Source organism: Vanellus vanellus, assembly GCF_965231255.1.
Source record: "Vanellus vanellus genome assembly, chromosome: 3".
In the NCBI taxonomy this organism is placed as follows: Eukaryota; Metazoa; Chordata; class Aves; order Charadriiformes; family Charadriidae; genus Vanellus; species Vanellus vanellus.
The window spans coordinates 100,494,348-100,510,829 of NC_138907.1; the positions used below are offsets into that span (position 1 = coordinate 100,494,348).

At 40.0% G+C, this 16,482-nt stretch overlaps 1 protein-coding gene across 1 annotated transcript in view; it reads left to right on the forward strand.

The window, feature by feature from the left end:
- Nucleotides 1–16,482, forward strand: part of KHDRBS2 (KH RNA binding domain containing, signal transduction associated 2) — a gene marked incomplete at both ends in the record, with an annotated part of 410,021 nt that overhangs the window by 268,205 nt on the left and 125,334 nt on the right. Inside the window, 2 exons of the mRNA XM_082480947.1 lie at nt 11,644–11,771; nt 14,391–14,586. Coding sequence (XP_082337073.1) covers nt 11,644–11,771; nt 14,391–14,586 — 324 coding nt within the window. The remainder of the gene's footprint in view (nt 1–11,643; nt 11,772–14,390; nt 14,587–16,482) is intronic.

The window sequence follows — 16,482 nt, forward strand, 5'->3', positions numbered from 1 at the left end:
GTCCTAAATTCGACACATTTAATTAAGTTTAGCACATTTTAATTAAATTGAATGGAAAAGTAGAAGGAATGTCTAGCACAGATTTCCATTCTTCTCAAAATCAATAATGCAGAACTGGGTTAATTCTGATTAAATAATAACTTGGAACTAATGGGTTCACAATCACTTGTATTCCGTTCCAAATACTTATGCTGTTAGTCTATATAAATTTCTTGTTGGAAAACATGTAATGTAAGGTGACGCCTATTTATTCCATTGATGTTAAGATAGCTCACCATAGGTTTTCTAGCAGAATAGAAGATAGATGAGGAACCAATAATCAGTGTATCGTTCAGCTAATAATTTTGTGTTCACAGCTGCGGCTTATTAGCACTAGCTATTATTTTTAGACATATATGAAGTTATATTTATAGTTACATGACTAAAACCCCTGTATCTCCACAACTTGCCACCTGCCCCAGTTTTCTTGTCACAGAAAAGCACCGAAATCAGTGGGATCTTTTTTTCTTAGTCAAGAATATAAGGCTGATTTCAAACCACAATTGTGATTCTAGAGCAAAATCAGGGGTGGGATTTGAGACCATCAGGAGTTGTCCTAACAGCCAGCAAGGTGCTGGGTGCTGGGTTTGGGTGCGTTTGTGGGGTAACTCCTGAAGTCCCGAACCCGGGTGGAGTCAGTGGCTCTCACACGTGGGCTCTGAATCGACGTATCACATTTGTTCTGAATGGGAAGTCTACTTGGGAAATTCAGCTTAGGTGGTGCTTGGCTAACGGCTGCTAGGATCCACTTTCCAGCCAGAATTGGTGAGTTCAGTTTTAAGGGGGCACTGAGCTCAGCAAGGTACTTCAGTGCATATGAGTCGTGCTCACTCATATGTTAAAACACCTCCTCAATCGGACCTTGTATTTCTAGGATTAAAGAAAAAGAAAAAAAAAAAGATCACTCTCATCACTCTCTTAAGTTTCATTTCCTAATTATTCAACTATATTTTCACTATCCCAATTCAGACTGCAAATTTAAGAAAGGAGGTTTATGGCCAGGATAATGTTAGCTTTATTACTAATTAATAATATTTCCTTAGCAGCCACTCTACAATATATGCTGTACTTTAAATACCTATACTAGTTTTCATACCAATTTAATAAACAATTACAGAATCTTTTTGCTTTAGCTATTTAGGAAAGACTGGAGAATTAGTTCTAATAGAAAAGAGTGATTAGCATGTGGCTTGGAAAAAGTTCTATGAACATTCCTTTCACCCAGTTCTCGCGTGTGTGTTATCTGTTATAACACAAGAAAGCAATATTTCATCTCTGTGAATAAAAAAGAAAGTAACCTAATAGTTCCTTTTTTGTGAATTTCGGACTCGGCACAGAATTAAATTTAATCAATGTTTTCTCTGACAAAGGGACGGATTAATAGCTTTAAAGAGACCTAGACATTTCATTATGACTATATATGCGCTTATATACCACTATTTGAACATAATAAAAAATTAAAACAAATGTAAAAAATATCTGCCAGTGCAGAACTTTTTGCATTGTGGTAGTTAAGAAACTAGGTAGGGTCACTTTTTATAAAATACTTTTAAATACTTTTAAAACGCTTTGATATATCTATAACAGTGTAGTAATGGGAAATGGAAAGAAACTGAACATGTGTTTTCCAAACCCATCTTACCCTCTTCTCCTCTTTTCCCCTTTCAGTGCCATGTATAGCTCCTGATTGTGTTGCTTGGAAATGATGGAAAAGTATTGAATGCTATTTCTTTCTTTTATTACAGGAAATATTTTTTAGATATTAGGAAGCTGGAGTTTAATCTTCAATGATAAGATTATTATCGTGAAACTCTAAAAGTTTAGTTTAGATTCTGTCGTGTTGTGTTTCTATAAAGATAAACCAGTCTATAAGAAAATACACTGGTGGGCATGCGAGTCAGAAATGAAGTTGATGTTATATGCTAATGAATTTAGTATTATCTAGGGAATATGATCGCTAAGTCTGACTAGTTTTATCCCATTTGCATCTCTCCAGTATACCTGAGGTTTTCCTCTTGAGAATACAGTTTGCTTCTGTGTCCAGTGCATATCATCAAGATTACCTGATGCAGGAATATACCGTGTTTGGAGCAACACTTAAGTGTATGTAGAAGGTGGGATGAAGTACAGAAGGTCATACACTGAATGGAATATCTTGCAATAAATGCATGTGTTTAAAAGCTGTTTTTCCACTTCTGGGTGCTGTTTATATCTGTAATTTGTTTTTATCTGTAATTTTTCTGGCACTATTCCACATAACAGCCTACATCTCTCCCTCCACTACACTGCCGCTCCTTGAGTTAATAGTTGTGCTTGATCTGGGTCTTCAGTTGCTTGTGTTCAGATGGTCTCAGTGAGAGGGTCCTTCAGCTGTGGAGCTTATTTCACTTTTCCCCTCGAGCCTGGATTGCTTTATTTGATCTAAAGCCGGTCCTCTTGTGCAGCCACCTGGGGAGGGATGGGTTAGGTGCGCCGGTCACGAAGCAACATAAGAAGCTAAAAGATTTTGAGAGGCAGAACTTGTTGCTACCTGGTAATGAGCAGGAATTAGCTGATACTCTTAAAAAAAAAGAAAAAAAGAAAAGCAGTGGTAATTGTGTTAAAGTACCTGAAACCTTCTTTAATGCACGATGCAGAAAAGGAGACATTATAAGTACAGATGCCATATCTCGTGGTGGATAATCTTTTACTTTTAAAAGAGTGGAGAGATACTTGGGAATGAGTATATCTGTACTTGGTACATGGTCTAAGCTTTTCTTTGTCAATGATTTTATACCTCCTGTTACTGCTTGACATTTCCTTAATAATTTTTCCTTTTGTCTCAAATCTTATTCTGAAAAGACAAAACTTACATCTTATACCAGATGTATACCTGCCTAATGGAATTATTAAATCTATTTTTAAATTAAATCAGCTTTTTTAAACTTACATGCTTGAGAAAGTACTTTTTGCTAATTTATTGAGCTTGAGTTTTATTTGTTTTTTCCAATGGCATGATTTAAACTTTCCTTATTTGATATGTTTCTTCCCTTTCCTTTCCATATTTTTTAATTTCTATGTTTGCATTCTTTCTCACTTGAAGTTTGGCATACACTTCAGGAAGATGAGTCTAAATAATTTTAATATTCTTAGTTTCTGTGACATTTCAGACAGTGACCCTGAGATTCAATAGCAGCATCTTTTCATTGCCTTTTCCTCATGCTTATTGAATTTAGTGTGGAGAAGGGGACTCCTCGCATACCTGCTTGCTGTCCTGTGATTGTCCTCTGTACCGTTATCCATAAATCTCTCAATACTGAAACTAATTTAGATTATAGCAGTTCGAACAAGCAGATTTAAAATATCTTTGATTCCAACAGTGAAAATTGCTCCTGTATTTTTACAGTGCTATTACAGACCATCTTCCCAGCATGGTGGGTTTTTTTTTTAGTTTTTTCCTTAGTATGCAAAAAAGTCTTGGCTCTGGGGAAGATGTGCTATGCTGTTTAGTTTGGGTGAGTCAGATTTCTGTGCAGAAGGAGTGCATGAGAAATACAGATACTGTGTTTTCTGCCTCGACCTCTGACAAGGGAGAATGCCTGAGGTGCTGCTGCCTCTCCAAAGCCAAGCCCTGATGGTGGTCCGAGGTTTCTGGAAGGAGTTTCCATGTTCTGCTATGACTGACAAAGGAAGGAAAGTCTTCATCCTTTATCTGGCTGTCAGTCCAGCTTTGCCCCGGTCTGTGCCACCAGTTTCTTCTCCGCCAAGCAGCTGTGCCAGGCAGCAGTGCTGCTGGTGCTGGGGCTGGTGCAGCGCCATCAGGAGAGGAGACAATGCTGCTCGGGTCAAAGTATCAGCAATACAGATGGTCTTGTTTATTTTGAGCCTACAAGAAACTACCTAGACACAGGCTATGGCTAAACTGGACGATCAAAGAGAGATTCAGGGTTCCTGGAGAGATTCAGCATTCCTGAAGGGATCCACAAGCAGGATCTAGACCAGAACCCTGGAGAAATCCTTATTCTGGAAAAACAGAGGAGCAAACATGCAGGCCATGGTACCATCCCCACAGCTCCTCTGTTGAGACAGTGCTGCTGTGATGAATCACCCTTCCGCCAGCTCCTGCTCCCAGGACGTTTCGGCTGGGTCTGTGGTGACTGAATTTAAGATATTCTCTATCTATCTCCTGACTTAGAATCAGACCACAGTTATCAATAAATTTCAGTATATGTTAGTAGCATTATTAAGAAAATTTCTGCTCTGTGTTTATGATAGGCTTAGTGCTTAACAAGAAAGTTCTTACTCCAAAGATAGCTCATGTTATCTTAACCCTGTATTGCGATAAGTCAAAAAAGTACTAATGTTCCTTTAGAAACTAATTCCTGTGTCATGTATCAAGTTCAGTCCCAAGGTACTTTGTGTGATCAACTTGTACAGATTACCACCTAATGGGATTTTTAAGAGTTCTAAAATGATTCAGAAGCCATAAAAGAAAGGACATTCAGCAAACCCGTAGTAAGATATTTTCGTTCCCAGACTTCTCATCCTTCATTGCTCTTTCCAGTCTCCTCAAGTCGAGCAGCATCTTTTGTTTACTGTGCCACGTGGGACCAAGAAAGCGTAGATGCAGCCGGGCTGGATGAGACAGGCACACTAAACAAGAGTAAACGTGTCTGAATTTTGCTGGCTGCTGGCTGCTGGCTACTGGCTAGTTTAGCCATCCCTGTTATCCTTGACAAGGGGGCTCCAGCAGTGGGTTAGCAGGAGGCAATACAGGTTCCCCCTCGTTGAGGAAAAAAAAAGATGCATATGTACTGTGTATAGCTTGGTACCTTTGTTGGCTTTAATGTAAACTACAGTAGACAGTTACTCCAACCTTAAGAGTAATTAGTGATCTCATTAGTAGTAGAGCTCCAACAAACAGCTGGGGAAGAGCCACGGCAGTCCTACTTGTCTCCCTACCTCCTTTGAAGCAACTGGGTTTTCCCAGAGGAAGACCAGCCATATCGCATCCCTTCCTTCCTCGGAGCCAGTGTAAACATCCAATGTGCATCCATAACGATTTCTTTAGGAGCAGGTGGCTACACCACCCTTCCTACAGCCTGCTATATGCCCTCTGTTAATACCATCAATTCCCTTACATATCCCCTTCAAGTGACAGCTGTAAATAAACACAAGTCTCTGGCAGCCAGGATTCGCTCGGAATTAAATTCAGGGATAGGGAGCTGTCAGCTAACTGACTTCTGTGGCATCGTAGCTGTCATTTGAATGAATTGCAGACCACAGTATGCGTTTGTTCGGGGGCCTGTGAGCAAGACGGGTGGAACAAATTGGGGCAAATAGCTGAAATTTAATACCGGTTTCTGCAAGTTTTTCAAACAGCATGCACCCCGTCTTCAATGTGGTTATTTTGTGTAGCTGACAGCATTTCCATGTAAACTGGAATAATCCTCTGTTGAAAGCTGTCTTTAGTATGAAAGAAGAAATTAAATTGATTGTACAATTAGATGAGGCTGATTTAGCTCTGTTCTAGCAAAGACTAAAATGTCTGGGTCGAAGTTTCGTAGCAGTTGCCTATGCACAACTTACACTCCGGGATTGGCAGCTTCTCTTCAGCCGCCGAGGAGCAAGACGTCCCCCCTCCCTTCCGCGCTGCTTGTAGAGTGTGGTGCCCCATGCTGATGATGCCAGGCAGATTTAATTGTGCATGCTCAAAGAGAAAAATGACATCCACGCTTGGGTTAGTGCTCTCTGTGGCAAGCTGACAAATCCCCCAGCTGTCAACTAACCTCAAAGGCAAGTGTACGTGGCTCCAGCTTATGTCTGCTTGCGTTCTGCCCATAGGCATTTATAAGCTGAAACTCATATTGGCTGCAACACATTCAGACTGCTACTGAGAGAAATGGATGTTCTGGTTTATGTGTTTCAATCTCTAAGGGTGACCCACACAATTAAGGTTTATTTTTCAGACGGACTATAAGCAGGTAAAGACAGTAATTTTGTGCATATGTGGCAAGTGAAAAGGCATAATGTTTATGGCTATGGATCTGGCTAAGTTGCTGATTGTTTAGAGAAAATTGTTTCTTCCTTGGGCTCAGACGGATTATATTTATATTTTTATGTATTTATTGGGGTTACTGGCTGCCAGAGAACTGCATGCACACAAAATGGCCTCACGTAAGTGCCAATATATATGGGCAAATGCAAAGAGGCATATAGTGCTAATGCAATATTGGAGTCACAAAAGAGGACTTCTGGCAGAAGCCTTGTCACTTGTGGTGCACTGCAGGCTGTCCATCTAAACCTATCATTACCTGGCACCTATGCTCTAGTGGAATAATCAGACCAATCTGCAAATGGGCAAAAAGCCATCTTAACAGATGGCTTTGACTGTAGGTAACCAGGAAACCATGCGTATACATTAAACATGGGTTCAGAGAGCATGGGTTTTATCTAGGAACATCAAAACAGCTGTTGGTTTTGAGGTCCTCCATATACAGTTGAGAACATATGCCATACCCATCAGACACCCACGCAGGGTGGGCTAGAGCCAGCTCCCACAGTTCTGGTGAACTTTGTAGGAATTTCTTGGTTGGGCATGGCCTCAGCTACACATTAATCTCATGTTTCACAATGAACTTTAAATTTGTGTTAGGAAGACAAAGAATGCAGTTTGAGGATGCAGTTGCATCCACCTAATTTGCACGCCCAGCTGAGGCACTGTCTCACCCAAATTTTAGGTGATGGAGAGGACTATCATACCTACCTGGCACAATTGTCTAAGTTTTCTAAGTAGACAGTGATAGAGAGAAGCTTTGGATATATGCAGGGAAAAGTCCGATATGTTTAAATTTTGAATGCATTGCAGTCTTAGAACAGGATCTTAGAATATAAAGAAATAGCAGAACATCCCAAATATCTCTATTGACTCAGGATTTAGTTCACCAAGCTCTTCTGGTACTGAGCAGCCAGTGCTATTCTTTTTTTTTTTTTTTTGTAACAGTCTGATATTAAAGCACCCAGCTAGAAAGTGAGAATTCCTGGGTTCTTTGCCTCTTCAGTATAATAAACTGCACATCCTGACCCCATGAGCCCAGGTGAGTGGTTCTCACCATACTTTGAAGCTGAATCATAACACAGGTCACTGTCGTGAGGCCAGAAAGCACAAAGCAGCAGCGACTCCAGGAACTCCTCACCGCCAGTTATTTTCACAGGCTTAGTGCTGCCCCATATACACCAGGGAGCATGTGGACAGTGTCCCTTTTAGTGTCCACAAGGAGCATGCATCTAAAAACAACAACAAAAAAGGGCCATATTCAAATCATGTAGCTCCACCTAAAATTCAATAGGTCTTCTGTGCCCTTTTGGCTGGCTATGGGTTTTCTGAAGCATGTACTCAATGGACATTTTAGGCTAATTTTAATTTAAGCTGCCTGAAAATAGCCCCAAGGCAGCAACATCAGGATTTAGGGGAGATACCTTAGCTTCAGGGAATCTGTGCAAATACATGGAGCCCTGGAGCTATTTTACCCATGCTGGGAGCTGGGCAGGATGCAGAAGTGCGGCGGGAGTTCAAATCCATCTCCTGTTTCCTTTCTGCTACCTGAGCATGGGAAGAGAGGATCGAGGGATAAGGTGTACCTATGTCTGTGAACGTGGTGCGCTCTGTTGGCAACAGACAGCTTCAGAGAATATTACCGGCCTGAGAGAAAGTTTTGTGGTCCAGGCAGAGCAGACTGAGAATTCCAGGACCATAGGACCTCTGCCTGTGCCAGCTGTAAATCTGAGTTGTTGATGCCTCGGGACCTTTGGGGAACACTTTAAGAATTATAGAGAAAACAACCACAAGAAAAGGAAAATTTTTTTGTGACTACTTTTCCACTCAGTTAAAATCAAGGAATTTGATGACTTAAATGCAAGGTGTTAATATGTAGTTGTTTGTCTATAGAAATAAGATACCTGCAAATCTGTCCTAATAGTAGTAACACTATGTGGAGGATAGTCTGCTCTTCACATAATACATGGCTAGTTTAACTATGTAAGGAATGTGCGTATGCTATAAAATGTCATCTGTATAAGGGACCAAGTGAGCCCTATTACTATTTCAAAATTGTCGATGTGAAGAATTGTGATTATCATTTTAAGTTTGATTTCCATAACTCTGCATTCTTAAGGTAGTTTGTGTTTAACCGAAATTACTGTCCCCTTAACTATGGGGTTAGAATGAAATTAATCTGTCGCAGATAAGAGTAATGATATTTATTAATAGCGCAAATTGTTCATACACATGGAAGGAACTTAAACGTGCAAAGCACATCAGGACAGGAGATCACAGTCCTTAAGGGATTGATTTATCCTTGACTTCTAGGAGCCTTTGTTATGCTAATGATAGATATATATTCCGAAAATCCGTTTCCTCTGTCTGTGCCTTACCCTTTGATTTCTTTATTAACTCTCCTCCCTTGTCACTACGTGTTCTTGTTAATTCAGATCAGGTTTTACAGCTTGCGTCATACTTTGCTATTTTTTACCAAAATGGTTTACTGAGTTCTGTAGCGGCTTACGTGCTTTCCCCTCTTTGCCGCACCTCTCCGCGCTGCTGCCAGAAGGGCGCCTGGGTGAGCTGCCACCAGTCAGGCTCTGGTACTAGCGGGTTTCCTTTGTTCCTAGAGCAGACCTAATTAATCATTCCCAACCTTCATTACTAAACACAATTTTAGTAATTTGGGGTAAATGTGTTCATGTACTCTAGAATACTGAATGTTTTATCTAAATACGTAATTAGTTTTTTAGGCACTTACATAAACTTTGTGATTTATGGTAGCCCTGGGTGCTACTGACTTTGCTAAGGTTGTAAATCCTTAGTATTTCTAAAGTCAAGATGCATGTTTGGGTGAATAGTTGTGCACGTGGGTAGTTAGCTCACCTATAGTGGTTGTTTACAAACATTGACCACCATGATACAAGTAGATGACACCCTTAGTATCATCAGTAAAAGGAAAAGCTGTTTACAGGTAATAGTGTCTTTAAGGATATAAACAAGAGCAAAACATATAGGTTAACATATATTATCAGCTGTAAGAATAGCTATAAGACTATTAGAGACCTGTAAGAAAAGCTAAGAGTTCTCATGAGCTTATTTTAATACAGGGAGCAGGGTATTTTTTCTGAAACACAATATGCTACTGCAGTGTGTAGGTACTTCATTATACTTTCTTCAGTACAGGTATGTCTTGCAACATCTTGTACTCCCTCTTGGGACTAGATCTATACGAAACATCGGCAGCATAATTTTGCTCATGTGCTCGGCTCTGAACTCGGCTGCAATTAAATATTCAGCAGGATACTCTGTCTCTAGCTAGATTTACGTAGCAGTTATGAAAGATTAATTCAGTGTTATGTTTCTGTTTAATGAAAGAGTTGAAGTGAGCATTTCTGTTGAAATTTTCAGATTTCAGATTTAGAAATTATGAATTTTATTATGCTTTTTAAGGGGTACATAAATCGTCTATATAGAGTTATGCTTTTTTTATTGAAATCTTTCTCTTTCAGGATATCCATCCTAGCATCTTAATTACAGTCTTCTGTTTACTTTGTTGTCTTTACCTTGCTATTTCAAAATATATTGTACATATTTCTTAACTGGCCCTGCAGTAAATAACCTGTAGAAAAATTAAGGGCATTGCATAACAGAATGGTGCAGATTTGCAGATCTTGCTGTATATAATAAAATTAATTTGGATTTTCTGTTCTGTTGATACTAAGATTTTAAATAATATGCGTATCTAAGGAAGGAGTAGCAGCTTTGAGGCAATTTCTGTTAGAACTCATTTATACGGCAATGTTCCAAAGGAAAGAGATTAAAGTAGCAACAGGGAAAGTTCCGATTTCTGTCCCTTGCAGGTCTTTCTCTTTTTTTTTTTTTTTTTTCCTTTTCCCCCCCACATCTTTCTCTTACAACATTTGCTTGCATTATTAATGAAGTTCAGTCCCAGCACTGGTGTGGACTCTGAAGGGTAAACTCAATCAGCAAGTTTCAAGTCCTAATCCTTGTAAAGCCAGTGTGAATACCAGATGATATTGAGCAAGGCACAGTAGATGGTACCCGTTCAGCAATTGCTGTAAATGTGACCTCATTGATTCTATCTGTGTTTTTCCCTCTGTGTTTTACAGAGCACATTGATTTAGGAAGATGTCTTTGGCTTATTGCCATTCATGTTAGAATGATAGAAAAATGTGCTAAAAATTTGGGGATCGGAGGGAACCGAAAGCCATTATCTGGTTTATTAGCAAATTAGGGATTTTTTTTTTTTAATTATGATTCTGCTGCAAATACCATGCATGATATTGTATAAATGGGGTTCTTTTCTGAATTTCGTTAATAGATTTTACTCCGGCTGCACTCCCTAGAAATCTAGAAGGGAAATTGTGACCAGGCCTACACTCTCTCAGAACACAACAGGATCAGCATCATGTCTTTAAACAGTTTTCCTGGATATCTTCAGGAAGGAGGAGGAACGAGCAAAGCCCCAGTTCCACCTCACCGTTCTCTTGGTCTTTAACTTGGCTAAAAAGCGGTGTCACTTGTAATGTGTCCTGGACAGTCACCCACCTGAGAAGCGGCGGGCACTTTAGCATTTTTGGACCCTTGCGTGACGGTCAATGGCAGTTGTCTGTGGGAGGATGGAAAGACTGAAGGGTTGAAATTCAATAATCCTTTCTGTTTTGAAACAGTAATTAGCTGTCTCGCCGTTCAGCTGCCAGCAAGCCGGCTACTGCGGCGGGCTCTTATTACCGTGATCAGCAGGCAAAGAGCTGAGTGCAAAAGAAAGGAAGCTAAGGAAAAAGGAATTTCTGACTGAGACAAAGGTTGCAAAATAAGTAAAAATTGCCCAATATTATGTGTTTTGTATCAGTAAGAAAATTAGATTCATCCGATGTTTACTGAGCCAGCAGAAGCTTGCAGTGCTAGAGTCGATACCCTGTAGTCTTACAATGGCTCTATTGTATATCATTTAACAATTTTATACAGTAAACATAGCTTTGCTACTTATGAGTCCTAAAGAGAGAGCTCCTTTCAAAAGCTGTTTAGTAGATGTACAGAAAAACTGAAAGCTATGTTCAATGATGCTAATTGCTATTGGATTAAATCAGCCAGTCAAATTACTCTAGTGTAAATTTTCCATGCTGAGGTGCAATGTAAGGTGGAATTTGTGTTTTAAGTGTGTAAAGATAGTCAGGGATGTCTGCCAAAAAAAATATATATAAAATACATTTTTTTATATCATTTAAATTTGTTTCAGATTGGTACCTTTGGTATGTGAAAGTCCATTTGCATCTTGTATACAGCTATGTTCTTGATGTCTGCTTTGTGTTTGTGCCTTCGGGGCCTTGTGTGTTTTATTTTGTGCGTACATGTTCTCTATGGCCACCTTAACTACCCATATAAATTTGTCTGTCCACATATTATAGGTAATTGTCCACTCCCACTGTATGTTTTTTCAGCATGCAGGTGATAATGCAGAGCAATTCACCCAAATAACATCCATGGAATTTCTGGTTTGGATGGTTTGGCAGCTCAGCCAAAATACAAACTTTCAGCAAGTTTCACCTTTTGCATTTCAGGATTATAATGATGAAATTCGCCAGGAGCAGCTGAGAGAACTGTCGTATTTGAACGGTTCTGAGGATTCAGCACGTGGACGGGGAATTCGAGGAAGAGGGATCCGTGTGCCACCTGCAGCTCCTTCAAGGTGTGGTAACCTGAGCTATGATGCTAATAGCTTTAGAAAGTGAAAACAATGGTAAAATAAACATAGTTTTAAAAAAAAATTAAAGAAGATCACATAAACGTTATGGTCAGTAAAGCAAAACATTTTTCTTCTGATAACTTGTATGGTGAGTGGTGTGCCAGGTTCTCTGCTCTACAACTCAGAGGCTACAGTGGTTGGTATACAAGTATCAAACAACAAATCAGAGCATATTATGAAGGCAGTGAAAGGATATTTCTGGGAAAGAATATGGTTGGTATGGTCAGTAGCATAAAATCATTGGTCAATAAAATAGTGTAATCAGAAAGGCTACATAGTCTGGATGGAAATTCATTTGCCAAATAATCACCTTTTTGTATGCATATTATATCTATAATATATATATTGCATTATATATTATTTGTTGCATGCATTATCAGTTTTATGTGAATTTCATAGGCATCATCTAAAAACATTGGTGTATGAAATTTTCCTGAATTCTTCCAAATATTTTTTCATATATGGGTAACAGATATCTCTGCTTGTTCATAAGGCCAGTGTATAATCTTAATGTACTCTTTCAGACTCATTGTTCACTGTGAACCCTTAAGAAATTTGTTGCCTCAGGCATCTAAGTTACCTTGCTACTTCTAGGTGTCCATAGAGATCATTTCAGGATGGGTCCTAAGAAATCCACTTTTATTTTGGAGGAAACAGGATATGGAGGTGCCTTAATTTATGCTGACAGAGAAGTTGTTCTTTGGTAATTGAACTGGCTGATCTTAGCGATGACCTTTTTTTTTTTTCCCCTGAAGGCATCTATCATAGTTTCCCTCAGAAATCAGTCTTCCTTACACCTAAGAACTCTGAAGGGCTTGACTTAATAATGGTGTTCAGAACATCACTGCAACAGGCAGGCAGCTTTTAAATTAGGTTCAAAGCATAATCAGTGGAGTGCTGGCCCCTACTTTCTGCAAAATATCCAAATATTGGATCAGTTGGACAGATACAAGGTCTTGGATGCTTTCCCTATTTACCTGTCAGAAATCTCAGGAGAATGTTTAAAAAAAAAATTGCAACTGAAGTATTTTAAGCTAAATATTTCAGCTCATAATTTATGGCAATAGCCTAATTATAATTGTGGTGGTGCAGTTGATACGTCTGAGGCACAGGATGCCCTCCAGACGAACTTTGACAGGCTTGAGAAGTGGGCCTGTGTGAACCTCATGAAGTTCAACAAGGCCAAGTGCAGGGTCCTACTCCTGGGTAATCACCAGTGTGAGCACAGGACGGGGGCTGAAGGGATTGAGAGCAGCCCTGCAAGAGAAGGGCTTGGGGATATTGGTAGATGAAAAGCTGGACATGAGATGGCAATGTACGACCAACCGTACCCTGGGCTGCATAACAAGAAGCATGACCAGTAGGTCATGGGAGGTGATTCTGCCCCTCTGCTCGGCTCTCCTGAGACCCCACCTGGAGTACTGCATCCAGCTCTGGAGCCCTCAGCACAGGAAAGACAAGGACCTGTTAGAGCTGATCGAGAGAAGGGCCGTGAAAATGATCAAAGGGCTGGAGCACCTCTCCTATGAGGACAAGCTGAGAGAATTGGTATTGTTCAGCCTGGAGAAGAGAAGGCTCTGGGAGACCTCATTACAGCCTTTCCAGTTATAAAGGGGGCTTATAAGAAAGATGGAGAAAGCCTTTTTACCAGGGCCTGTATTGACAAGACAGGGGACAACAGTTTTAAGCTGAAAAAGGGTAGGTTTAGTTTGGACATAGGGAAGGCCAGGTTGGATGGGGCTTTGAGGAACCTGGTCTAGTGGTCACGCATGGTTATACCCAGCACTCAGTCTTCAGAAAGGGCAGTGCACTCGGGAGCATACTGCTCTGAAACAAAACTCACAGATTGCTTCCCTGATACATCCGCCTTCTCATATGTCATATCATATAGTTACAATAACCTCTTTTTAACCAGTAACAGCTTCTTCTGACATACCAATTAGTACAGCAAGGTGGATATAGCATAAACAAACGCGAGGATACTAAACCTCTCTGCATGTCTGTATGCGTTGTTCTCTCTGCACAGTGGGGGAAAGCAGACTCCCATGCTACCCTTCCCTCATGCTGAACTAAATTGGACAGGAAGAAGAGTTCTTAACCTCCTTTTATACTCTTGGTCTGCTTTGCCTTGCAAGTTTCTGCCATCCTGCATCATCTTCTGCCAATCAATTTTTCCCGCCCACAAGCAAACGCTAGAATGAGTGATGACTGTTCTTCTAAAGTAGTTTGAGAGCAACAGAAAAAGTTTCTCACTTTCTTCTTCCTCTAGAACTACTTTGGACTAACTGCAACTCTGTGAATTACAATGATCCAGAATTTCATTAGTACAAGCAACAAGAGGATCAGGAGTAAAAGGCACCAGATGGCTTAAAAATAATGCCTTTCCATAATATGAGTTCTGCCTGAGATATTGCCTAAAAGTGCTTGACATTGTAGCTGCCAAAATGCCAGTTATACACTTCAATAGTAGTAAAAATGTAAGAGCCTTTAAAATGGGGTAGCACTTGCATGTCCTCCCTTGCCGTATGCGCCAAAGTGATGACTCCTTTTTGCTTCCCCCAGGGGACGTGGGGGTGCGATTCCTCCACCTCCACCCGGACGAGGTGCCCAAGCACCCCGAGGAGCGCCGGTCACCCGTGGAGCCCTCCCTGTCCCACCAGTGGCGAGGGGCGTGCCCACCCCTCGAGCAAGGGGCGCCCCGGCTGTCCCAGGCTACAGACCGCCCCCACCACCTGCGCACGAGGCCTATGAAGAATATGTAAGTAACCTCATTAATTCGTAACGTATGTGAGCCAAACTCTGTGGCCAACATCAAGTACCTCTGAGTTGGAAGACTCTGGGCCAATAATTCCTGTCTCTACTGCTTACCCACTGGTGGTGAATTACTGTCTGGGTGGGGCAGTGTGTCTGCAGACCTGTCTTTTGGGTGATGTGGGTTCATAGAATTGTTCACAGCTTAGTTTTGGATATGAGAAGCGCGGGCTTGTTAGCTCTCAGGGTGTCACAGAAGACCAATACAGATATTCTAAAGATGATATTATATCTAAAAGTGACTCATTACTGTAGGCAAGTTCTTAGGAATAACAGATTATATCCTTTATGAGAAAATAAGTGGGTTTTTTTGTTCTTCCGAATTCTTTTTATTGCATATAAATATGTATGTGTATATTTCTATTCAACATTGTGTTACAGATACATAACAAATAGAAATTCAGGTAATTTTCGTGAAAGCTGATACAATGACGCATATTTAGCAAGGAGCAGTACTAACTGTCACCTTTTCTTATGAGGTGTTAAAAATAATTGTGTTGTAAACATCAAAGCTTTCAAGTCATCCTCATTAATGTTCCCTCCTGGAACTATCACCATAACAACAGATCTCCAAGTAGAGGAGAAAGTACCATCGAAGATGATGTCTGACTTTTTCCAGCTGTGGCAAATCCAAGGGTAAACTGAACATCCCATCCACTCCGTAATCCTGTCACTAGAAGAACCATTGAGAAGACAGAGTATAATTGAGAAGATGCAGTTTTATTCAACTAATGGTCTTCCTAGAACGGAAGAAAGGCAATTGAAATAGAAATTAATTTTGTTGGTAAAGCTTTACTCAACCATCTGTATTTGTAGTGTAGAGATTGGATCATGGCCACTTCAAATCAGGGATACACATTCTGTTAATGCCAAGAGTCACAACTGAACAACAGCTGCAAAAAAGGAGGGGAAGAAAGTCACTCTCTCTTATTACATAGTTTCCACCTTTAAATGAGATAAAAGTCCTGCTAAATAAGGAATTTGAAAAGTTTATCCCTCCTTGATAGATTGCATATTATCCGTTAGTATCAAAATGCATGCGGCCTTCCTTTCTGTGCAGAACTGCATCTTTTCCTAATCCATGAGTGAAAAATTTCAAAACAGAACCCTTGTAATGTCAGATTAAGATTATAAATTAAGTAAATATTTTCTTTTTTCTTTTTTTTAATCTACAGCACTAATAAATGGCTAGGGTATTAAACAGTTTTTAGAGGTCATTTCTTATGCTTTTTCTGGATGGTAAATGTATAGAAAACAGGAGGAGAAGTTGAGGCAGCTGGATTATCAATGTTAGGAAAGCATTCAGCCAGTTCCACATTGTTTTGAAATGCTTACACTCTCAGGAGCACTAAATATACATGTAATTAAAGGAGTCACTCTAGTTTGCAATAGATAATTCCAATAAAAAGAAACAAATGTGTTTGTGTTTCTATTTTGCCTACTTAGGTAGCAGCAAGAAACATATTGCCTTATAGGACAAATTCAGATGTTCTGGAGATCCTTCTGTCTCCTATGTCCTTTCAACATCTGCATTCCACAGCTGGGAATATATGGGCTTCCCCTGACTTGCCTTCATCCACCAGTTTGCAATGAAAATCTCTTGCCATTTTGCAAAGACTTATAAATACAATCTAAATGATCTTGGTACCTCACGGACTGAGATAATAATTAAAACACTGGTGGTGTGCGGGTAGAAGGAAAAGTTCACTGTCATATATCCATATATGAATTTGTAAATTATATTTTAGGAGAAAATATTTTTAATCTTGTGGGAAGTAATCAACACGTTTTTTCTTTCCAAATAAACCACTACAGCACATATCTGGCTGGATGCTAAAAGCAA